The sequence below is a fragment of the Anguilla rostrata genome, chromosome 7 (assembly GCF_018555375.3).
Source record: "Anguilla rostrata isolate EN2019 chromosome 7, ASM1855537v3, whole genome shotgun sequence".
Classification (NCBI taxonomy): domain Eukaryota; kingdom Metazoa; phylum Chordata; class Actinopteri; order Anguilliformes; family Anguillidae; genus Anguilla; species Anguilla rostrata.
This window is the reverse complement of record NC_057939.1, coordinates 16,125,765-16,143,616: the sequence shown is the minus strand read 5'-3', so window position 1 is coordinate 16,143,616 and position 17,852 is coordinate 16,125,765. Positions and strand designations below refer to the sequence as shown.

Below are 17,852 nucleotides of genomic sequence, written 5' to 3'. Positions count from 1 at the left end.
AATTTACTGTTGTAGAGGGAAAAACCTCCAGCACTTGACAATGTTTTCAGTATCACCATCTGAATAATATTAAGTGCAGTAATGTACATAACTCTGTATATCAGCCATGTAAAGAATAAAATACAATGTAAAATGCTTTATTAAAAAATCCAGGCATTGTGATCATTGGGTCAACTTCTCTGTCATTATAAATCAAAAGAAAAACAAAATATATTAATCAAAATATAGAAATCAAATCATTTCTAATAATGTAAAAGATAAAAGGGAACAAAGTTGGTTCGAGACAAAAAATCAACATGATGTGATGCTGACCTCAAACTGGAATGCTGTATTAAGTATGAATGGTTTTTAAGCAATGCATGAACTGTGACAATGAGACTGGTCGGACAGTGAGAATTTGCAGGAAGTTCTGTAAAAAATTTAAAACATCTAATTTACAATATATTAAACATACCGCTGATTCATCCTTACACATATCACTATAATTCAGGTATTTCCATACACCCATTGTTGCCAAGTTATGACACAAGGCATATGATAATTTTTCACTATAAAAGATTTATATACAAGCTGTAACCATTGGTAATGAAACCAATACTGAGTAACAATATGACATTGCACTGTAGGCTCCAAGAAAATCTGTGTGTGTCTGTGCGTGTGTGTTCACATGTGCACGACTGAAAGAGAGAAACAACATGTTAATATGATACTGTGTTTATGTGTTTAAAAAATAGCGCAGTGTGCAATAGCAGCTCTGTGCATTGAGAGCAGACACAGGGATGTCTCATACGGCACACTCGCTCTCCGGCTCGGTACCGTTCTTGAGATTCGCTTCGGAAACAGCCTTTCCATTCACATTGTTCACCGCACCCTCCTCCTGTCCACAAGGCTTGGCTTTCTCCCGCAGCGCAAGTTTTTTGTGTCTTCTCACCAGACTCGCATAGAGAACTCCCCACAGCAAGATGGATGCAGAGTACAGGCCGTAGATCAGGCCCAGAAACGCATTTCTACAGGCACAGAGACGGGAAGGTGGTCCAAGACAGCATCACTAACCAGTCCCACAAGAGACATATTTTGGCCTCATATAAGAAAGGATTTGTACAATAATACTATAAAAGCCCATACATCATAGGGTATATATTCAACACTAGTACCAGTGCCATATAACTTAGATCCCTAGGTTTATTAAATATTTTGTAATACGTATTAAGACGAGAGTTACCTGAACGCATCAGAGTCATACAGTCTACAAGCTCCTTGACCACCACATCGTTTGGAACCCCACTTCAGGCATGTCCTGTCAATCATTGCCCCAAAATATATCGGAGCCGGAATCCCACCTATGACACGTTCCGAACAGTCAGCATTGAGGCACAAAGGTGGATTACCCACAAAGAGAATAAACAATCTCTTAGAACAGGAGAATTAAGGTTTGATCTCCTTTCACAACAGGACTTTATTCAGTTCTTACCCAAGGTTCTGACAATCAAGATGTGCATGCCGATGGCCAGTGCTTTCAGTTCTGGTGGAATGGATCTGAACACAAAACAAGTTCTGATCGTGAATATTGATATTCCATGTCCTGATAAATTTTAAAAAATCCATTACAGCATATTTCAGAATATCATGCAATTGTTCAGTGTTCAATTCTAGTACATAGTGACATACAGGAGGCTACTTATCTGATAATTCAGTGAAAACAGAATTAAGTTGAGCAAGTTGAACTCCACAGTTGTGCAGGATATTACCTGAAAAGGACGATGTAACCGGGTGTGGCCCCTAGGGCAGATATAAAGGCCCCCACTACTGACACCGCCATGTAGTATCGGAACATGCTGTCACAGTTCTGGCGGGAACACTGTCCCAAGACTACAGAGTAGTTGGCAGAGAGGACAGGCCATGTTTCGACACAGGAGCAGTTGTGGAAACCCTGGAAGACAAGGAAGAATGAACACAGAAAGGAACAGAGACGATTAATCAAATACATTAAGCATTATACTGAGAAGCAGAACAAAATGATTAAACAAACACCTGAAGGAATGTTCTCATAACCAGAACAGACATGATTTAACACAAAGGAAATACAGAAAAGATAAAAACAGAACAGACATGACTAATCAAGCAAGACAGGGTACCAAAGTGGAACAGTGGTCAGAGCAGCAATGTGAAGCAATAGTTAAGATCATTGTGTGACACATGGGACAGGTGTGGAACAGTGGTTAGAGCAGCAGCCATCAATTCAACAAAAGCAATAGATGAAATGTGTCTGAAATAATTTATTTAATGAAAAATGAGCCAAATACATTAGGCTCTAGTGTTAGAGTCATCAGGCTTCATTCACAAAACTTTCCTTAATTTCTTCTTAATAAAGGCTCCTATGAAAACCCATCATGGGATTCATGAAATGTGCAGACCTTGGGTCTGATTGTAGAGATGGTTCTGTGAAAGTGGTATGAGCAGAAGGTACGAAGTTGAGTTGAGGCTGCCTAATAAAAAGCTAAAATAAACGTACATCATAATAGAAAGACGAACTCACCATGCCTTTACCCAAACCGCTGGAGGTTTGGCACCCAGCAAGACAAGGGGAAGCATAAGTAATGCCAGTGGACGAGCACACGGGATCCCAATGTTTCAGTGAACACGAGCATCCCATGTTGCACTGGGACAGCAAGCTCTCCTGTAGGTATGACACTTGTTTTACCCTGTCAGACAGAATATTTAAACTCAGTTACCATAAACATACTACTGTAATTACCTAAAAATAATTCAAAATTAATAGTTCAAATTAATTAAAAGAAACATTTATCAGTGGTCATTTATGAATAGTCAGAAAAGTAGTACGATAAACTACTGTCACCAATGACTATTACAGTATTGGTAGGTTAATATACAGTACAGGCCAAAACGATCAAAGATAGATAAAATTTCTGTCAATTTATTGTACTAATCAGATATTGTGCCAAGAATGCCTTCTGTCTAATTTTGATAGATTCTTTCATTTTTATTAATGAAAAGCCTGATTTCTTTTCTTTCAATAAATGCACTTGTTGCATCGGTAAAAGAGAGAAAGTAGTAGAGCAGAGCAAAGTACATTTACCCCTCATAAGTCACAGTTAGTCCAGCCACCTGTGCATTGTCACACTGTAGGAAGTACTGCATGAGGAGGCAAATAAAAGAACAGACCGAGGCACTGAAGGACATTCTTGCAGCCCCCAAAACATTCAGCTTAAACCTCTTCATCACAAACCCTCCAGTAATGATTCCTAGGGCCACTGCAGGTAGATTCATAATGCCTGGCAAGAGACAAACATGAGTAAATGCATAATGCCTGCCAAGACACAAACATGGTTAGATTCAAAATACGTGCCAAGAGGCCCACATATGTTGCTTAATAATGGAAAACAGGACATGATAAAATGCCTCAACTCACTATGGCTTTATAAAGTTGTAAAGTCGTTCTCTTAATAAGCATTTAAAAAAAGCATTCCCCATCTACAGCAAAATCCAAAAACTGCTACATTTATACTGACTCTCCCCAATACCTGCTGTGATTGCACAGAGGTAAACAAAGTGGCAGAAAATATGCAGGCACTGATTATGTCCATGCAGTAAAATGAGAGAGCTCTGCTTCCAGTGGTTATTATGATAAGACGGTGTTGAGCGTTCAAGATATTACTCTCAGTACCAATGTAAATTTTTAGGCTGTACCAAATGAACTACTATTCAATTAGGCACAGTCACAGGTTTTTACGCAGATGGTGTAAAATAATTACCATATTTGCCTACCAGCAAAATAACTTTCACAAGAGGAAAACTGATCACAACCTTAATGTTTGATTCTCCTAAGGCATGCATACATTGTATCATTTTAACTAAATTAATGCTCAAAACTGATCAGCAATGCAATGAAGTGGTCTCCTAATGATCCTTGCAAACAGCTAAAAGCAACTACTGTTAAAATGGTTCAAAGATCTAAACCAACAACAGTGGAAGGTAAGCAAGGCAACAGTGATCTACCAGTGGGGAGAAATTCAATGGCATATAGGAGTTCTTTTCCTTATTAGCTTCGCTTTAAGCTGCATATGGGAATTGGTTTATACACCTGTTGGGACTAATAGCAGCAGCAATTGCTGTAGTTTGGTTGGGGCTATGCATGAGCCCGGAACAACTCTGGCGAATAAAATTCAACCCCATGAGAGACCGCGAGACGCTGTTTTGCATTCCGCAGTTGATTGCAAGAGATCTCTTGCACTGGTGAAAAATCAAGACGCTGAGTGTCGGTGTGCTGATAGGGCACCATCTTGTCTCATGTTCCTTTGTACACAGACACCTTGACTAAGGGGTGGGGTGCGGTCTGCAATGGCATGATGGCGAGCGGGTTTTGGGACCCTCCTCTGCCTCCTATCAATGTGCTGGAGCAGGGTGGCTTGTGTTACAACAATGTGCACCCTATCTTCAGGGCAAACACTTTCTAATCAGGAGAAACAACAAAGCAGCAGTTGCTAGTATTTGGTTTACGATGGCATCAGCTGACTACACTGGCCCATCACTGCCCCGAGGACTTCCTTTATGCCTTTCCTTCCTTTGACTTGATACTGCAGGTGCTAACCACGGCGAGAGTGGAGAAACAAGCCCTCATTTTGATCGGGCCAGATTGGCTTCACAAACAGTGGATGGCTGACATAGCCCTGCTGCTGACCGGGGACCTGTGTTGGCTTCCGGGACCTGCACAGGGGGTGAGGTACAGAGGTAACGCCTCAGACCTGGCCCGTTAGATGCGAGCTCGTGAGGATGGGGTTGAGCAGGGCAGCGATAAACGCTATCCAGCATTCTCACACTACCTTGACTATGGTGGCATATAAGGGTAGATGGGAGACGTTCAAAGCTTGCCATCCGGAATGCACTCAGGACCCCCTAGCATTCCCTGTATCTCTAGTATTAAATTTTGTGCAGAGTGCAGAGTCTACTAGATAAGGGCCTCTGTCTGCAATTTCTGCATGCCATACTGGTTACAGTATACTGGTTATACGGTTTCTGTCTACCCCCTGGTAAAACATTTTCTCTAGGCCGTCCGGCGCATGAAACTTGTTGCCCCGCCTCGTGCTCCGCAGTGGGACATAGCGGTGGTATTGAAAGCTTTGTGCAGCCCTCCTTTCGAACCGCTGGAGAGTGTAGATGAAGGGCTTTGTTTCTAAAGGTGGTGCTGCTTACTGCGCTAGTTTCCGCTAAGCTAGTAAGTGATTTATGCACCTTGTCTGTGAACCCGAACGGTCTGCTTTCCTTTTCATGATCAGACAGAATTGTGCTGTGACCAAACCCTGTGTTTATCCCTAAGCTTATCGCCACGTACTTTTGCTCATGTATTTTGGGCCTGGTGGCATTTAAGCCCCCTCCTCACGACAATGAGGAAGATGCTGTGCTTCATAAACTCGGCCCAGTGCATGCTCTGTCGATATATGTTCAACTTTCACAGCCTACACTACAATCAGATCAGCTGTTTGTGTGTTATTGTACTGCTGCCCAAATTAAGTCACAAAAGCACATCTTTGCCCTGATTGGCCATGAAGATGGCATTAAGTAATATCGTTTTCAGTCACAAGATTGGATGAAATCCAATAATCATATGCAGTTTAAGGCTAGCTAATAACTCATAGAACAACAGGCACTTGTACCCTGGAGTTTATGACCAAAGCAGCACTATCTCTGGGAACAGTTCAGAATACTTTGACTGCAGTCAGTTGAAATGACTCAAGTTGAAAAGAAAGAATTGTGTATTGATACTGCTAGAGGTGAAATCTTGCTGGTCAAACAGAGATAAGAAAGAACCAACCTATTAAGAAGATGGCCTTGGAGGGAGACTGGCCATAGACTTGCTCCATAAATTTAGGTTTAAAGGTGATCATTCCAATGAAGCCATTGACTTGCGCAAGGGACGTGAAAATTATCAGCAGGTAAACTGTGTTTCTAAACAGTCTCTTCAAAGATGTCACAAAACCTAGAAAATAAGAAGACATATTAATTTAGTTAGTGCTGAAATCATAGCAGAAAATATAAGAACAACATGTCTTGTTATCTTCTGTCTGATAAGGGCTGGATGAGTCAGACAGCAATATATGTCACAGACCAGAATCTTCTGTTCCTACAGGTCTTGAGCAAAAAGCAAAAAGTATACAGAAGGATGGTGGGAAACTAATACCTACTTGCATTTACTATGCTCAAAAAAGTGTATACAAATACTTAAACTTAATGTGAACTGTAAGGAAATTCAACACAGTTCCGATCTTGATGAAGAGTGACAAAGTTTTTTAATATGATCTAGTAAAGCTTTCACGCAGGACTGCCTCAAATGGTCAATTCAACCTCGTTATCAGGAATGAATGGTCTTAAATACCCTTTTCCAGACATTCAATTCAGAGGCGGGAAGCAGATATCCATATTCTAAACAATGCGATTTTACTTAAGGAAGCCAGTGTCTGGCTTCCCTAAATCAAACAATTGGTCAATCAATAGGGAGTCAGATGTTCCAGTTTCCAGAGGAAAAGTTAGGAAACTGTAGATGGCAGTGTTAATCAAGTCTCCTTGTTTGCAATCGTTCTTTCACAACTCCATGTCGCTATTGTATAATTGAGTACTATGCAGATCAGTAGCGAGGTGTCGCTTATACTTGCTTAACCTGCATTGTCTTTATGGTAAGTTGACCAAAACTATCTGGGCGACAGGCATGGTTTAACAGTGTTTGAGGATCGAGTCTGTAAGGATTTCGATTTGGTGGCAGGGAGGAAAACAAGTTTCTGACTCCACTAACTTTGAAACCTGTAACGTGGATGTTTGTGTGAATTCAGGTTTGTATATACGTACGTTGACTGGGGTGTGTTGAAATAATGGGTGACAAAACTCTGTACCCCGGAGAGCAAGGCTATCTACTGCTGCCAGGCATTCGTCTAATTGTTCTGACACTACGGACTTTTATCCTAGCAGCTATGAAGAAGCTTAAAAATATGTATGCCCAAGCACCGAAACTAACAGCTGTCCCAGGGAGCCCTAACTAAAGTTACTTCAGCTGGTCAGTGAGATTATCTGAATGTCGCAGACCATGACACCTGGGCACTGATTCAAACAGCTATCCTGGAGCAGCTGTACATCCAGCTAGTGAACGCATAAAAATGCCAAGGAAGTAACCCATTACTGCATTACCCCAAAACTGCATGAGAGACCAATACACTGACGGATCCGCGCAGAGATGCACAGTCCAGACAATGCATATGCAAACCACATACTTAAGATGCACTGAAAAAGGGAAAACAGGGGGGGAAAACAACATTGTATAGACTTGCATTTACATGCAAATACATATAACGCGTTCTACCAGTCCATAATGTTGGTACTGGTCAGCCAGGTTCTCATGTGAAACTGGGGTGCCTGTGGGAGTCCTGGCCATTCTCGTTCCTCCAGGCCATGAGCGTTGGTGGGGTAAAAAGGTTGCAAGACTGTCCCATAGCCTGGAAGGTTTTTGTTATATTGTCTTTCGAGACGCTGTTAACAGCCTGTGACATTTACGACTCTGCCAGTGTGTGGGCAATGGAATGGTTAAAGTACACATTGAGGCGAAAAAGCGAAATTTGGTTAGAAGTCAAAATTGCACCGTACAAGTGAATAGTCTTACACAACACTATGTATAAGCTCTTCTGCTTTATACTGAACTTTTTTCTAACCATAATACAATCTTGGGGTCTTTTATATTCTTCATATTACAGTACCTCTAAACTGTATAAACTTCACTAGCATGTACCTCTACCTGCACTGGCATGCAAAATACCCATATTACTTCATTACAATGTCTTTCATATGCACTTCACTATGCTGATGAGGTACAGATCTGTTTCAGACAGAACAGGGGTTTACAGTAGAGGATGTTGCTAAAGCTGTGCAATTATTTTCAAATACACAATAAAATTTAAAAGTTTGATAATACTTGCCTTCTGTTCGTGCAACATGCAGGGAAAAACATACTCTGGTCACCACAGCTAATAACAAAATTTTAAATCTTGCACAATGCATGCACAGTAGCTACATATGTTCCTTGGGACAAGCAGTAAAGTGAACAAAAGGAACAGTCCAAAAATCTACAAACAGTGATTGGCTGGTTACAGTTGTAAAAATATGAATTGCTTCTGCAGTTTTGATGTGCTATGCTAACAAAATGTAATGGGAGCAATGAATAGCAGCAAGAGAAATTCTTAGTACCTTTAGCATGCCCCGAAAAGGTACCAGGTTGTGGTGTTTCAGAAGGCGAGGAAGTCTCCGGAAGGAAGTGGTCCTGTTCACTTGGTGAATCATCAGTGCTCTGGGCCTTTTGCTCATCTTGCTTTTTGAGAGACTTGGGCAGGAACCAGAATGGAATCGCAGCCAGGAGCATCAAAGCTCCAGTAACCAGGAAACCAAGCCACCAGGCCCCAACCCAGCGTGAATCTTTGTGAGTGATGGACACGGTGTCTGTAGGGAGCATGTAGAGGTGAGGTCTGTGGGACGTGTTCTGCATGATTCTATACCACTTCAAGACAGAACTGCAATATCAAGGGCTTTCTATATTTTGAAAGAAGTAGAAAGGTCAAAATTGAGTGAAACATTATAGGTCAGGATTTATACTAGCATCATTAGGTAATATGTCAATAGTGCTGATAAATCAGCTTTCAGTGTAGTTTCTGACTATAATCAATCTCTACACTTTGTCATGGCGACAGAAATCACTTTAGTCAACTGCAATACCATAAGTCATAACACCTAGGTATTAAAAATAAAATATAAAAATAAAAAATCTAAATGCTTCTGCACACAAAATGCACATGGTCCCAACAATGAAAAACGCATATATACAATACAAAAAATTGGGCATTGCATATAAGAATTTGATTAACTCCTCCAGATTTGCTTGCGGGCAAGCTACAGAGTCTAAATAAACGTACCTAGTCATCTAACTGCAATAGTTCTGTAACTAACTAGCTATTTACTGGCCAATTAAAAACCATTCCCTTGACTGATGAAACGGTGGATTGTAAATAATATAATTTTTGATATTTAAAAAAGTATACTTTATCATATTTTGAATAACAATATAAAATACAGCTACAGTGGCTCGTAATGGATACTTTTAGCTTGCTACCTAATCCGCTGTAGGTTTGAGACTAGCAGTAAGTGAACAAGATCCCAATATATAATTGCTATTTAAGCAAAATTGTCAAGGGGTAGTGCAATACTACAGAGTAATTTTGTGTAACCTATCTTACATGATTTGCTGTTTATACGCTTATCTGCCCTATTCATGTTTGCATATCTCTCCCAGTACGAAGCCTCATTACAATTAGACGCGAATCGTTTGGCGATATATCGCCTTATTTGACTTGCGAATCAGATCGCAGTTTGCCGATGTCCCGATATTAAGATTAACAAAACATGATTATTTATCTGTACTGTTGTCAAAGTTGTATTGATTACTAGAATCACAGTAGAGAAGCTCCTAATACAATTGAACTGCACACGACGCGTACTTTCGCCCTTTGGCCACTCGGCCTCATCCATATTTCACTGAGACTGTCTGCACGATTCGATTGCCGCAATAAAGTATGTATATTTAGTGAACAGTTTTTACTTAAATCGTTTTATAAGACCACTATGTTTACAATCTCATTATCAAGCAGCGAGCACAACAATTTGTTCACTGCAGCTAGCTGTAGCAGCCTTTATACATTACTTACATTACAGGCATTTAGCACGCCTTTATCCAGACACTTCACAACTTTACTTAGATTTAATTGTATCATTTATACAGTGATATTTGAATACAATGCAGGTTAAAGACCTTGCTCTGGTACAACGCAGTGTCCTTACACCGGGATTCGAACTACGACTTTCGGTTACTAAGCGAGTCTACCCACTGGCCACACTCCTATGAAGTGGCAGTGAGCACATAAGCAGCGTAGGATCTGCATTTCCAGAGGACATCGCTGTATTCTCAAATAAATAACGAGCCAAAATAAAATGGTGATTGAATGCATCACACATTTGTTTTTTATCTGAGATAATGATATGAGCTACTATATGATGCTGTGTCAATAGCCAACGCGTTATTGCAAGCATGTCATCTAGTCACGCATCATCGTAGCAAGCTAACCAGACAGTAAAAACGCAGATAAAACACTACTAACATGGATCATTTTAAGCCATGTTATCTAGCTTTGTCATGATAACATGAGAGAAGGATTGCTGTTGGAGAAGTGAATCAACCAACAGTTAGCGCGGGTAACCTGCATGAAAGCGCATTGTAGTTTTTTTCACATATTTCATCCAGTCAATTTAATTTCATCTAACGTTACACTTGATTCACTCTTTAGCTTCGCTAGATAATGTCTTACTCTTTGAGATCATGTAGTAGAAATAAAATAAGGAAATATAATTCATTTAACTTACTGAGAATATGTAATAAGAAATAATGAGGCTGTGTCAATAGCTAATGCGTTATTGCGAGCGAATGTGTCATCTAGTCACGCGTCCGAGCGCATTGTAGTTATTTTCACCACCGAATTCTTATGGACAGGGAAGCTCGCTAGATAGTCTTACTCTGAGATCATGTAGTAGGAATAAAATAAGAAAATATAATGTACTGAGAATAGATACTAAGAAATAACAAATTAATAAAACCAACAACGATAAAAATAATATTCATAAAAATACATGTTTGAAATGGGAAAACAGATTTTTTTAAATAAAGCATTTTTAATTTAATATCATCTTTTACTTTTTTTTATCTAAAAAGTTCTTTGTGTGTTTATTTTTATTTTTATTTGTTTGCTTAAGTTAAATGTTCTCAAATATAGAAACATTTGATAAAATATAAGTTTTTCAAATTGATTTGAAAATGTTGCACTTTTTGACAAAATATCGGTCAAAACATCGGTAATCGGTGGGCTAGGACTCTCCAAAATCGGGATCGCCATCAGACCCAAAAATCTGGCATCGGTCGGGCTCTAATTACAATTAGACATTTTGAAAGATTACGCAATATGCAAAATCACAAGATTTGGAAATCTGGAATCTGCCAATATAAATCAGGTGAGAGAACAGTGACAAAGTCTGGCCTTGAACCTACTGCTATCATTGCTCACATGCAAACAGATTATAGATTGCAATCCAAACAACACTGGGGTCAATCAAGGCTGAATTAAACAGTAATTCTGGAAATTCCTAATTTGCTCAGAGAACAACTGCAATGACCAAAAGTAAGAGAGCACCAATCAATGACCTGATTATGGACATAAAGAAAGTATGACCTGGACTTTAACAAGACACATGACAAATGCACATACTGTAGCAAAGTGAAAAAAATATTTTCACTGGATGTATCCAAATGTAATAGGGGGGTTCATTTATTTGCTAATTTGCTAATTTGCTGCTAATTTGCTTTATTTTTGAGTTGATGAAAATCCATTGCAAAATTTATCAAATGTTATAAAATATTTTTTATAAAAGCTGTAGAAGCTAAAAACATAATTCCTTACAACTAGTAACTTAAAGGAAAACTCCAGGCCAAAGCCTTTAGATTGTTAGTAAATGTGTCGCAGCAATGTGAAATTCACTCCAGGGCTTATTATCTCGTAGTTGTAAAAAATTGCACTTTGTTGCTACTTTACATTTTTTCGAAGGCATCTATCCCGTCAGGCTTCTTCTGGATTGGCTCCAGTGTGTTATTTTCTTATATTATCTAGAACTACTTTTGCCACGCTCCTTCATGATAAGGGGCATGGTGTACACAGCCAGCTAGATAAACATTAACATTAGCTAGCAAGCTAGTGGTACTTGGCTAAAAGACAAAAAGCAAAGTCGGAGATCTTGACCATGTCTGAAATCCCTTATGTAGCCACACGGTCACATTCGGTGGGATGTAAAATGTTGCACACTGTAACCTGGCTCAGTTTTAGCAAATTTAGAATCACCAAGTGTCGAAAAAAAGGAACTCAATTTTCAAATTGTAATCACTTTTTTTAATGAAGAAATTAATCTAAAAAATAGTCATCGCTATTTGTAAGTCTAAAAGCAAAACCGAAAAATTATATATTATGTTAAATGTAAAAGTGAAATATAAATGTAAATATTTGGAAAGTATGCTAAATAGTGATGCTCCTTATGTGCAACTTCAGTTATTTGTATGTAGGGGGGCAGTCTCAACCACGCCGATACAAATACAGTTAGCAGCATCTGAATCAGATGCCTCAAAATCAGTATTGCGAAATCTGCTTATAATACGTGACCTTGGCCTTGTTTTTTTCCCCTGAAGTCACTTTTAAAAAATCTGAAGTTGTGGTCTTATGCAATTCAGTTACCTAAATCCACGGTACCGATGTCCACATAGAGTTTGGCACAGTAGGATCCCAGCATAAATCCAACCATGGGCCCTAAAATGCCCACGGTTTGTATACAAGCTGCAGAGGAAAGATGAGACATTACATCACTGTGGATCAGTCCATATTTACACAGCTTGCAGTGAAGAGGACAGGCAGTACTGTACTACATCGACAGTACTTAACACTACATAACTGAGGATCTGGCCTGATACTGCATATAAAAGGCTGTGCCGAAGAGAACAGACAGCAAAGGTGGTTACACGCACATCCGAAGAAACCATACTAGGCAGCTGCAGGACCAAGTAATATCCAGAATTAAAGAAAAAATGTTGAGCACTGATCGCCCCTGTTTTCATGCATTATTCAGCACCCGCAGCAACATTTCAAGGCCATTTGCTCTTCAGACTACAAGACTGATGCTAAATGCTAAAAGCGTGGAATCTGGATCCATCAGTGTGCAAATCTTTTCTTTAATTAAGGAGAGAACAGACATTACCACATCAATGTGGATCAAGAAACACAAGCACTTCAGAGATGCTTGATAGGCAATGATTTTATTTAATGAGTTTCAGGCACATTTGAGACCTCTCTCCACTTGTCAGCGAGTATATTTCACTTTCCACTGTGAAACGGTTCTCTCACTCACCCAGGTAAAAAGCGGTGTTCTCCTCCTTTGCAAAGTCGTCCAGGTAGGACAGGCCTAGAGGTGTGACGGGGGTCTCTCCAATTCCACGCAGCATGTTTCCCAGGAACACGTAGATCCACATCATGGAGCCGGCCTCTTTCTCACACGCTACAGGAGCCAAGCCCATTAGTCTGTCATGACCCAGCAAGTCATACAATCGCAGGCACCACAGCTTCTCAAGGGTATCATTTGAAAAGCAAAGGGCAAACACTTTGACCCATTTTGGTCTAAATTGAAATATTAATCAATCATGCCTGGTGCTACCTTCGAGTATTGTGCTAAATGACATACACATCTCCTCTTCTGTTTTGGTCTAGTGCACATATCGTATTGCAATCGTCAGGTTCACGCATGCTGATCTCAATATTAATCCTCCATCGACTACACTGTCATGGGTACTGATTTATCTGGACTAAGTAAAAGGTAAAAATGACGTCCTCACAAGATCAGGCTCTCTCTAAGTCATAAGTATCATTTCCTTCTTTCTGTTGGTTGGTTGGTTGTTCTGTACCTGCCATACTCTTTGCTGAGATTTCATCATTCTTTAGCACATGGCTCTGATTGGCCAGGCATGGAAGGGCGCTCTCAGTTGAATTGGTGTCTTGGGGCTGTGAAACAGTTGTTTCGTACTGGTACCTATGTGAGAGCAGTCACTGGTAAGTGCAATGCAAGGGCAGACAGTAGGTTTCATAAAGGTGATAGCCAATAATAATCAAGTATGCATCAGATTTTGGTTAATCACTTTCATATCTCAGCCGGTATAAATGTAATGGATGTACTGCATACTGTGCAGGATTTTCACTTTGAAAACATTATAAAACAGCCATGCCAAGGCAGTGTCTATACTCTTACTGTACTCTTGCCAAATTTGTGAACCTTTACCTGTGTTATTCTAAAATGAGACATTTGGCACTCTTTTCTGTACGGGGAGGGGTGGGTGTGGCTAAAAATACAGAGCCTGTGGTTTGAGGTCAGATTTCAGCTGTGTTTGTTGCTAGCTAGTTAGATACAGCCCAGATACGACAAATGTATCCCTCCAGCCCAAAAGGCAATCTACTGCATTAAGCACAATACCTTCAGGAATTCTTACAAGGCACATTCACATGAGGTGCAGATGTAGGTGTAGTGCGGGTTAGACTCACTGGCCCTGAAAGAAGTGAGGTAGAGCAGTACAGAATGATCCAGCTGCCATGATTAGACATCCGGCTGCAATCAGTCGTGGGCGGTGTAGCTTTGCACCAAAGTAACTGATGAATGCAATGACCAACAGGTTCCCTGAGAAGCAAGGTATGAAACAGAACACTGAAACCACGGGTGGCAATGGGAACATCACAGGAGTTCACACTAGAAAAAGAGAGAAAATTCCTTTCCAAATTCCATTAGTACATTATTGTACTAATAGGTGAAAGGTAAGCAATGCAAGTCACCCCTGGATAAAGGCCTTAGAATTTCATTAGACAGTGCATCAATGGTTCACTGTTGCAATTGCTCAAGCTTGAATAACCTCACCCATCTCAAAGCTTCCATCGATTACTCCAATCATGGAGCTGGGGATGTCAAACCGCCTCTCTATCTGAGTAATGGAACTCTTCATGTAACTCCCCTGGAAGGCTTTAGCAAAGTAAACGAAGGACAGGGAGGCCAAGAACATCTGTAACAGAGGTCAACGCATTTAGGGGGTTACCTGCATTGATGATTTTCTTGTTTTCCATCAGCATGAAAATATTAGACTAGATCCAAAAACAATCACAACAAAGCTGAACAATAAGCTATTGTGCTTTATATCCATTGAAATATCATTTATATATGACATCATTTATATATAATCCAAAAAAATAAGTAAATTTACTTAAAGCCAGAGATACAGTTAGTGTTAGTGTTGGGAAACACTAAGGCTTGGGTATTAGCCTACATGTTCGGCAAAGGGTGTGGGGCAAAGTTTATAGGTAAAGGTTCAAGGAAAATATGAAGGACTGTACAATGTTTAAGAGATATGTGAAAGGGTTAGGGGTGATGGAAATGGGCAGGTCACCTTCAGTTTGGAGCAACAAGGCTCTGTTTTTTCCTTGACCTCTTCTTTCATGATGATCAGTGGCAGATGCTGTACCAAAACAAACACTTTGAGAAAAAAATATTTCCAGACAGGACCTGAGGAATTGGTTTATCTAAAACTCAAGCATTGTTATGTAGTATCACAGCACACTCGAGTAGCTCCACTCTCAACAGTTTACATTTTTTTTACCATGATTAGAATATTTAAATTATTTTAATCAAGCTGTATTTTTGCTGACAAAATATGCATATTTTAAATTATTAATTGATTAGTTTAATTAAAAGCAAACCGCTTCAAAATCCAAGGTGTAAATTATCATAATGAAGATAGCTAAATAAGACATTAACTCCCAGGTAACAGTTACATTCACAATGCACTGTAGATATACTAATTTTGCTTTCTCATGACTGACAAATTTAGAACACTCTTTCCCTAGTAGTACTTCAAATCGTTTGACTGCTTAATAAATGTAATTGTTTCAGCAACATGCTTGGCACATTGGCATTGTGTTTCTTGCACTTGTTGGTAGCTTACTAATATTTCACAAATCAATAAGGATACAAAAAAGAACCGTTGGGAAAGACATACGTTTTTTATAGTCAGCGGGAGAACCCAAAAAACTGACCGTTGTTTGGCAATTCCTACACAGTAAAAGGTCCAATGTTAATTTAGCTCTCAACTGATAACATTTGGTCCCACCATGGAATGTGGGAACAAAATGTTATCCTTTGATTGTTGAATTAATACTGCCTATTTTATTGTGTGGTCTTAATTTACAGTCCTAAAAGTACAGTGTCTGTGTAAACTACTTTGGTCTCCTTTGTATTGCACTGCTAATAAAAAAGACAATTACATATCTTTTAACGCATTATTTTCTTGCAAAGAAGATCGTATCATCCTCTGGACCCTTTACAACTGAATTATTAGATACAGCAATGAAACATCCCCAAGTGTCTTTTTAGGGACCCAAGAAATCAAGACACAGATTACTAACTATGCAAAGCGTAAAATCACACGCACGCACGCGCACACACTTAATTTATTAAAATTAATTAAAATTATTTTGAAAGCTTTAAGTGAAATTAATGGAATAGCCTACATTTTGCCAGAACTGCAGCAGATGTCCTCTTCAAATGGATTAGTAGGTTACTGGTGCTTTTCCAAACGGGACTTTGGTCATCGGAGATGTTATAAAATCCCGTCTAATCAGTAACCTAGTACTTCTGTTGATTCTGTGAAAAGGTCCTGGAACAAACGTGAACACGGAGAACAGTTTACTTGCGGGTTATATCAATACGTTGGCATGCTTTCGCACCACCCTTCTGGTGAAAAGGCCTTACCCCGCCCTAAACACATTTGCACCTCCAAAAGAAAGGTGCATCGGATCATACAAACTGGGAAATATCAGTGTCAGAACTGCTGATCAGTTCACTGCATCCGAATATGAGCTAGGCGGCTGAAATTTATTTGAAAGTAGCCTGATGTGAATCAGTCATCATTCTGAATAGCTACATTTCTGTTACTCACCTGGGACAGACTGAGGGGTAGGCTATGTAGCAAAATCAATTATTTCGTTTATTCTGGGTACTCCGCAAACCCAAAGAGACTGTTTTTTTTGTGCCGGTTTGACCACATAGCGTGACCGGTTGATTGCAACACTTTCTGTTCCTAAAGCAACACCTATGCTATTGATAAACTTGTCTGCCCTCCCTTATATCAGAACGAAGGTTATCTGATGAACACAATTTCTTTGCATTGTTAGGTGCCTCTCATATTGTCTGCAAGAAAGCTTGATATAAAAAAACCAACACATCTACGTTTGTGTTGTCCAACGTGATCCAATGTGATATGACCACGATGATGTCGATGGAGTGATAAAACGGCTTGCCATAGTATGGGACAGGCTAGCAAACAAAACTTCGTCGACTCGACTTCGCCACAGTATTGGAATCATGCCTCATCATTTCTTAACAGATTAGGGTTAAAAACGACGATTTCTGAATAAAGCCGTTTAAAGAGTTCACTTCGACCCAAGGGACTCACCCTATGGCACACCTAATTTAACACCTAGAGCAGTAGTTCCCAAACTTTCGTTCCAACCACAATCTCAATCCCATAATTTTAACAAGCTGCATATTTTTTTAATTAGGTGCTTTTCACGTTTAGAGGAATTATTTGTCCTCTTAAAACATTATTATGTCTGAAGTAGCTTTTCTTGCCACAAAGAATAAAATTCCCATGTTGATATTGTGTTACATTGTGGTTATTGTGTACTTGCTTAAAAAGAAGAAACTTTTTTTGATCAAATGAAAGACAGGGATAAATCAGTAGGCTCCCAATTAAGTTATTGAACACATATTTAATTTCATAATTTCTTCCCTTAAACTTAACACAATGCAGATTTTGCTCATTATCATTTGCCTTGTCTTTGAATTCATTATCGACCAGATGGTTAGTTTTAGTGGCCAGGTGTTCACACTTTCACTAATTAGGAGCCTATTGATTCACCCCAGTCTTTAATTTGAAGTTGTACCTCCTTTTATGCAATTGTTTGCAATGTAACTCAATAAGCACAATATAAACATGGACATTTTATTGTGCAGAATGCTAGAGAAGGAACACTGCACATACAAACAGAATAGCCGAAAAAATGGTGTTCTTTGGAAGGAGGAGGATATTCCAATGTAGAAAAAAAGGGTTTCGTTTGTCAGTCAAAAAT

General features: G+C 39.4%; 1 protein-coding gene across 2 annotated transcripts; it reads right to left on the bottom strand.

Moving 5' to 3' along the window:
• Nucleotides 1-121: 121 nt before the first annotated feature.
• LOC135259154 (solute carrier organic anion transporter family member 1C1-like) lies at nt 122-17,195 on the bottom strand. Of its 2 annotated transcripts, none has more exons than XM_064343156.1 (16): nt 17,177-17,195; nt 16,233-16,378; nt 15,113-15,181; nt 14,590-14,731; nt 14,223-14,355; nt 13,592-13,716; nt 13,042-13,188; nt 12,375-12,473; nt 8,245-8,493; nt 5,831-5,995; nt 3,098-3,293; nt 2,537-2,702; nt 1,749-1,930; nt 1,472-1,536; nt 1,223-1,340; nt 122-1,007 (listed from the first exon to the last, which is right to left on the bottom strand). In XM_064343156.1, the coding sequence occupies exons 3-16, from the start codon at nt 15,161-15,163 to the stop codon at nt 785-787; spliced, it is 2,061 nt and encodes a 686-aa protein (XP_064199226.1). In that variant the 5' UTR covers nt 15,164-15,181; nt 16,233-16,378; nt 17,177-17,195; the 3' UTR covers nt 122-784. The 2 variants fall into 2 exon arrangements, with proteins under 2 accessions (XP_064199226.1, XP_064199225.1); XM_064343155.1 differs by lacking the exon at nt 17,177-17,195 and adding an exon at nt 16,661-17,170.
• Nucleotides 17,196-17,852: the final 657 nt, after the last annotated feature.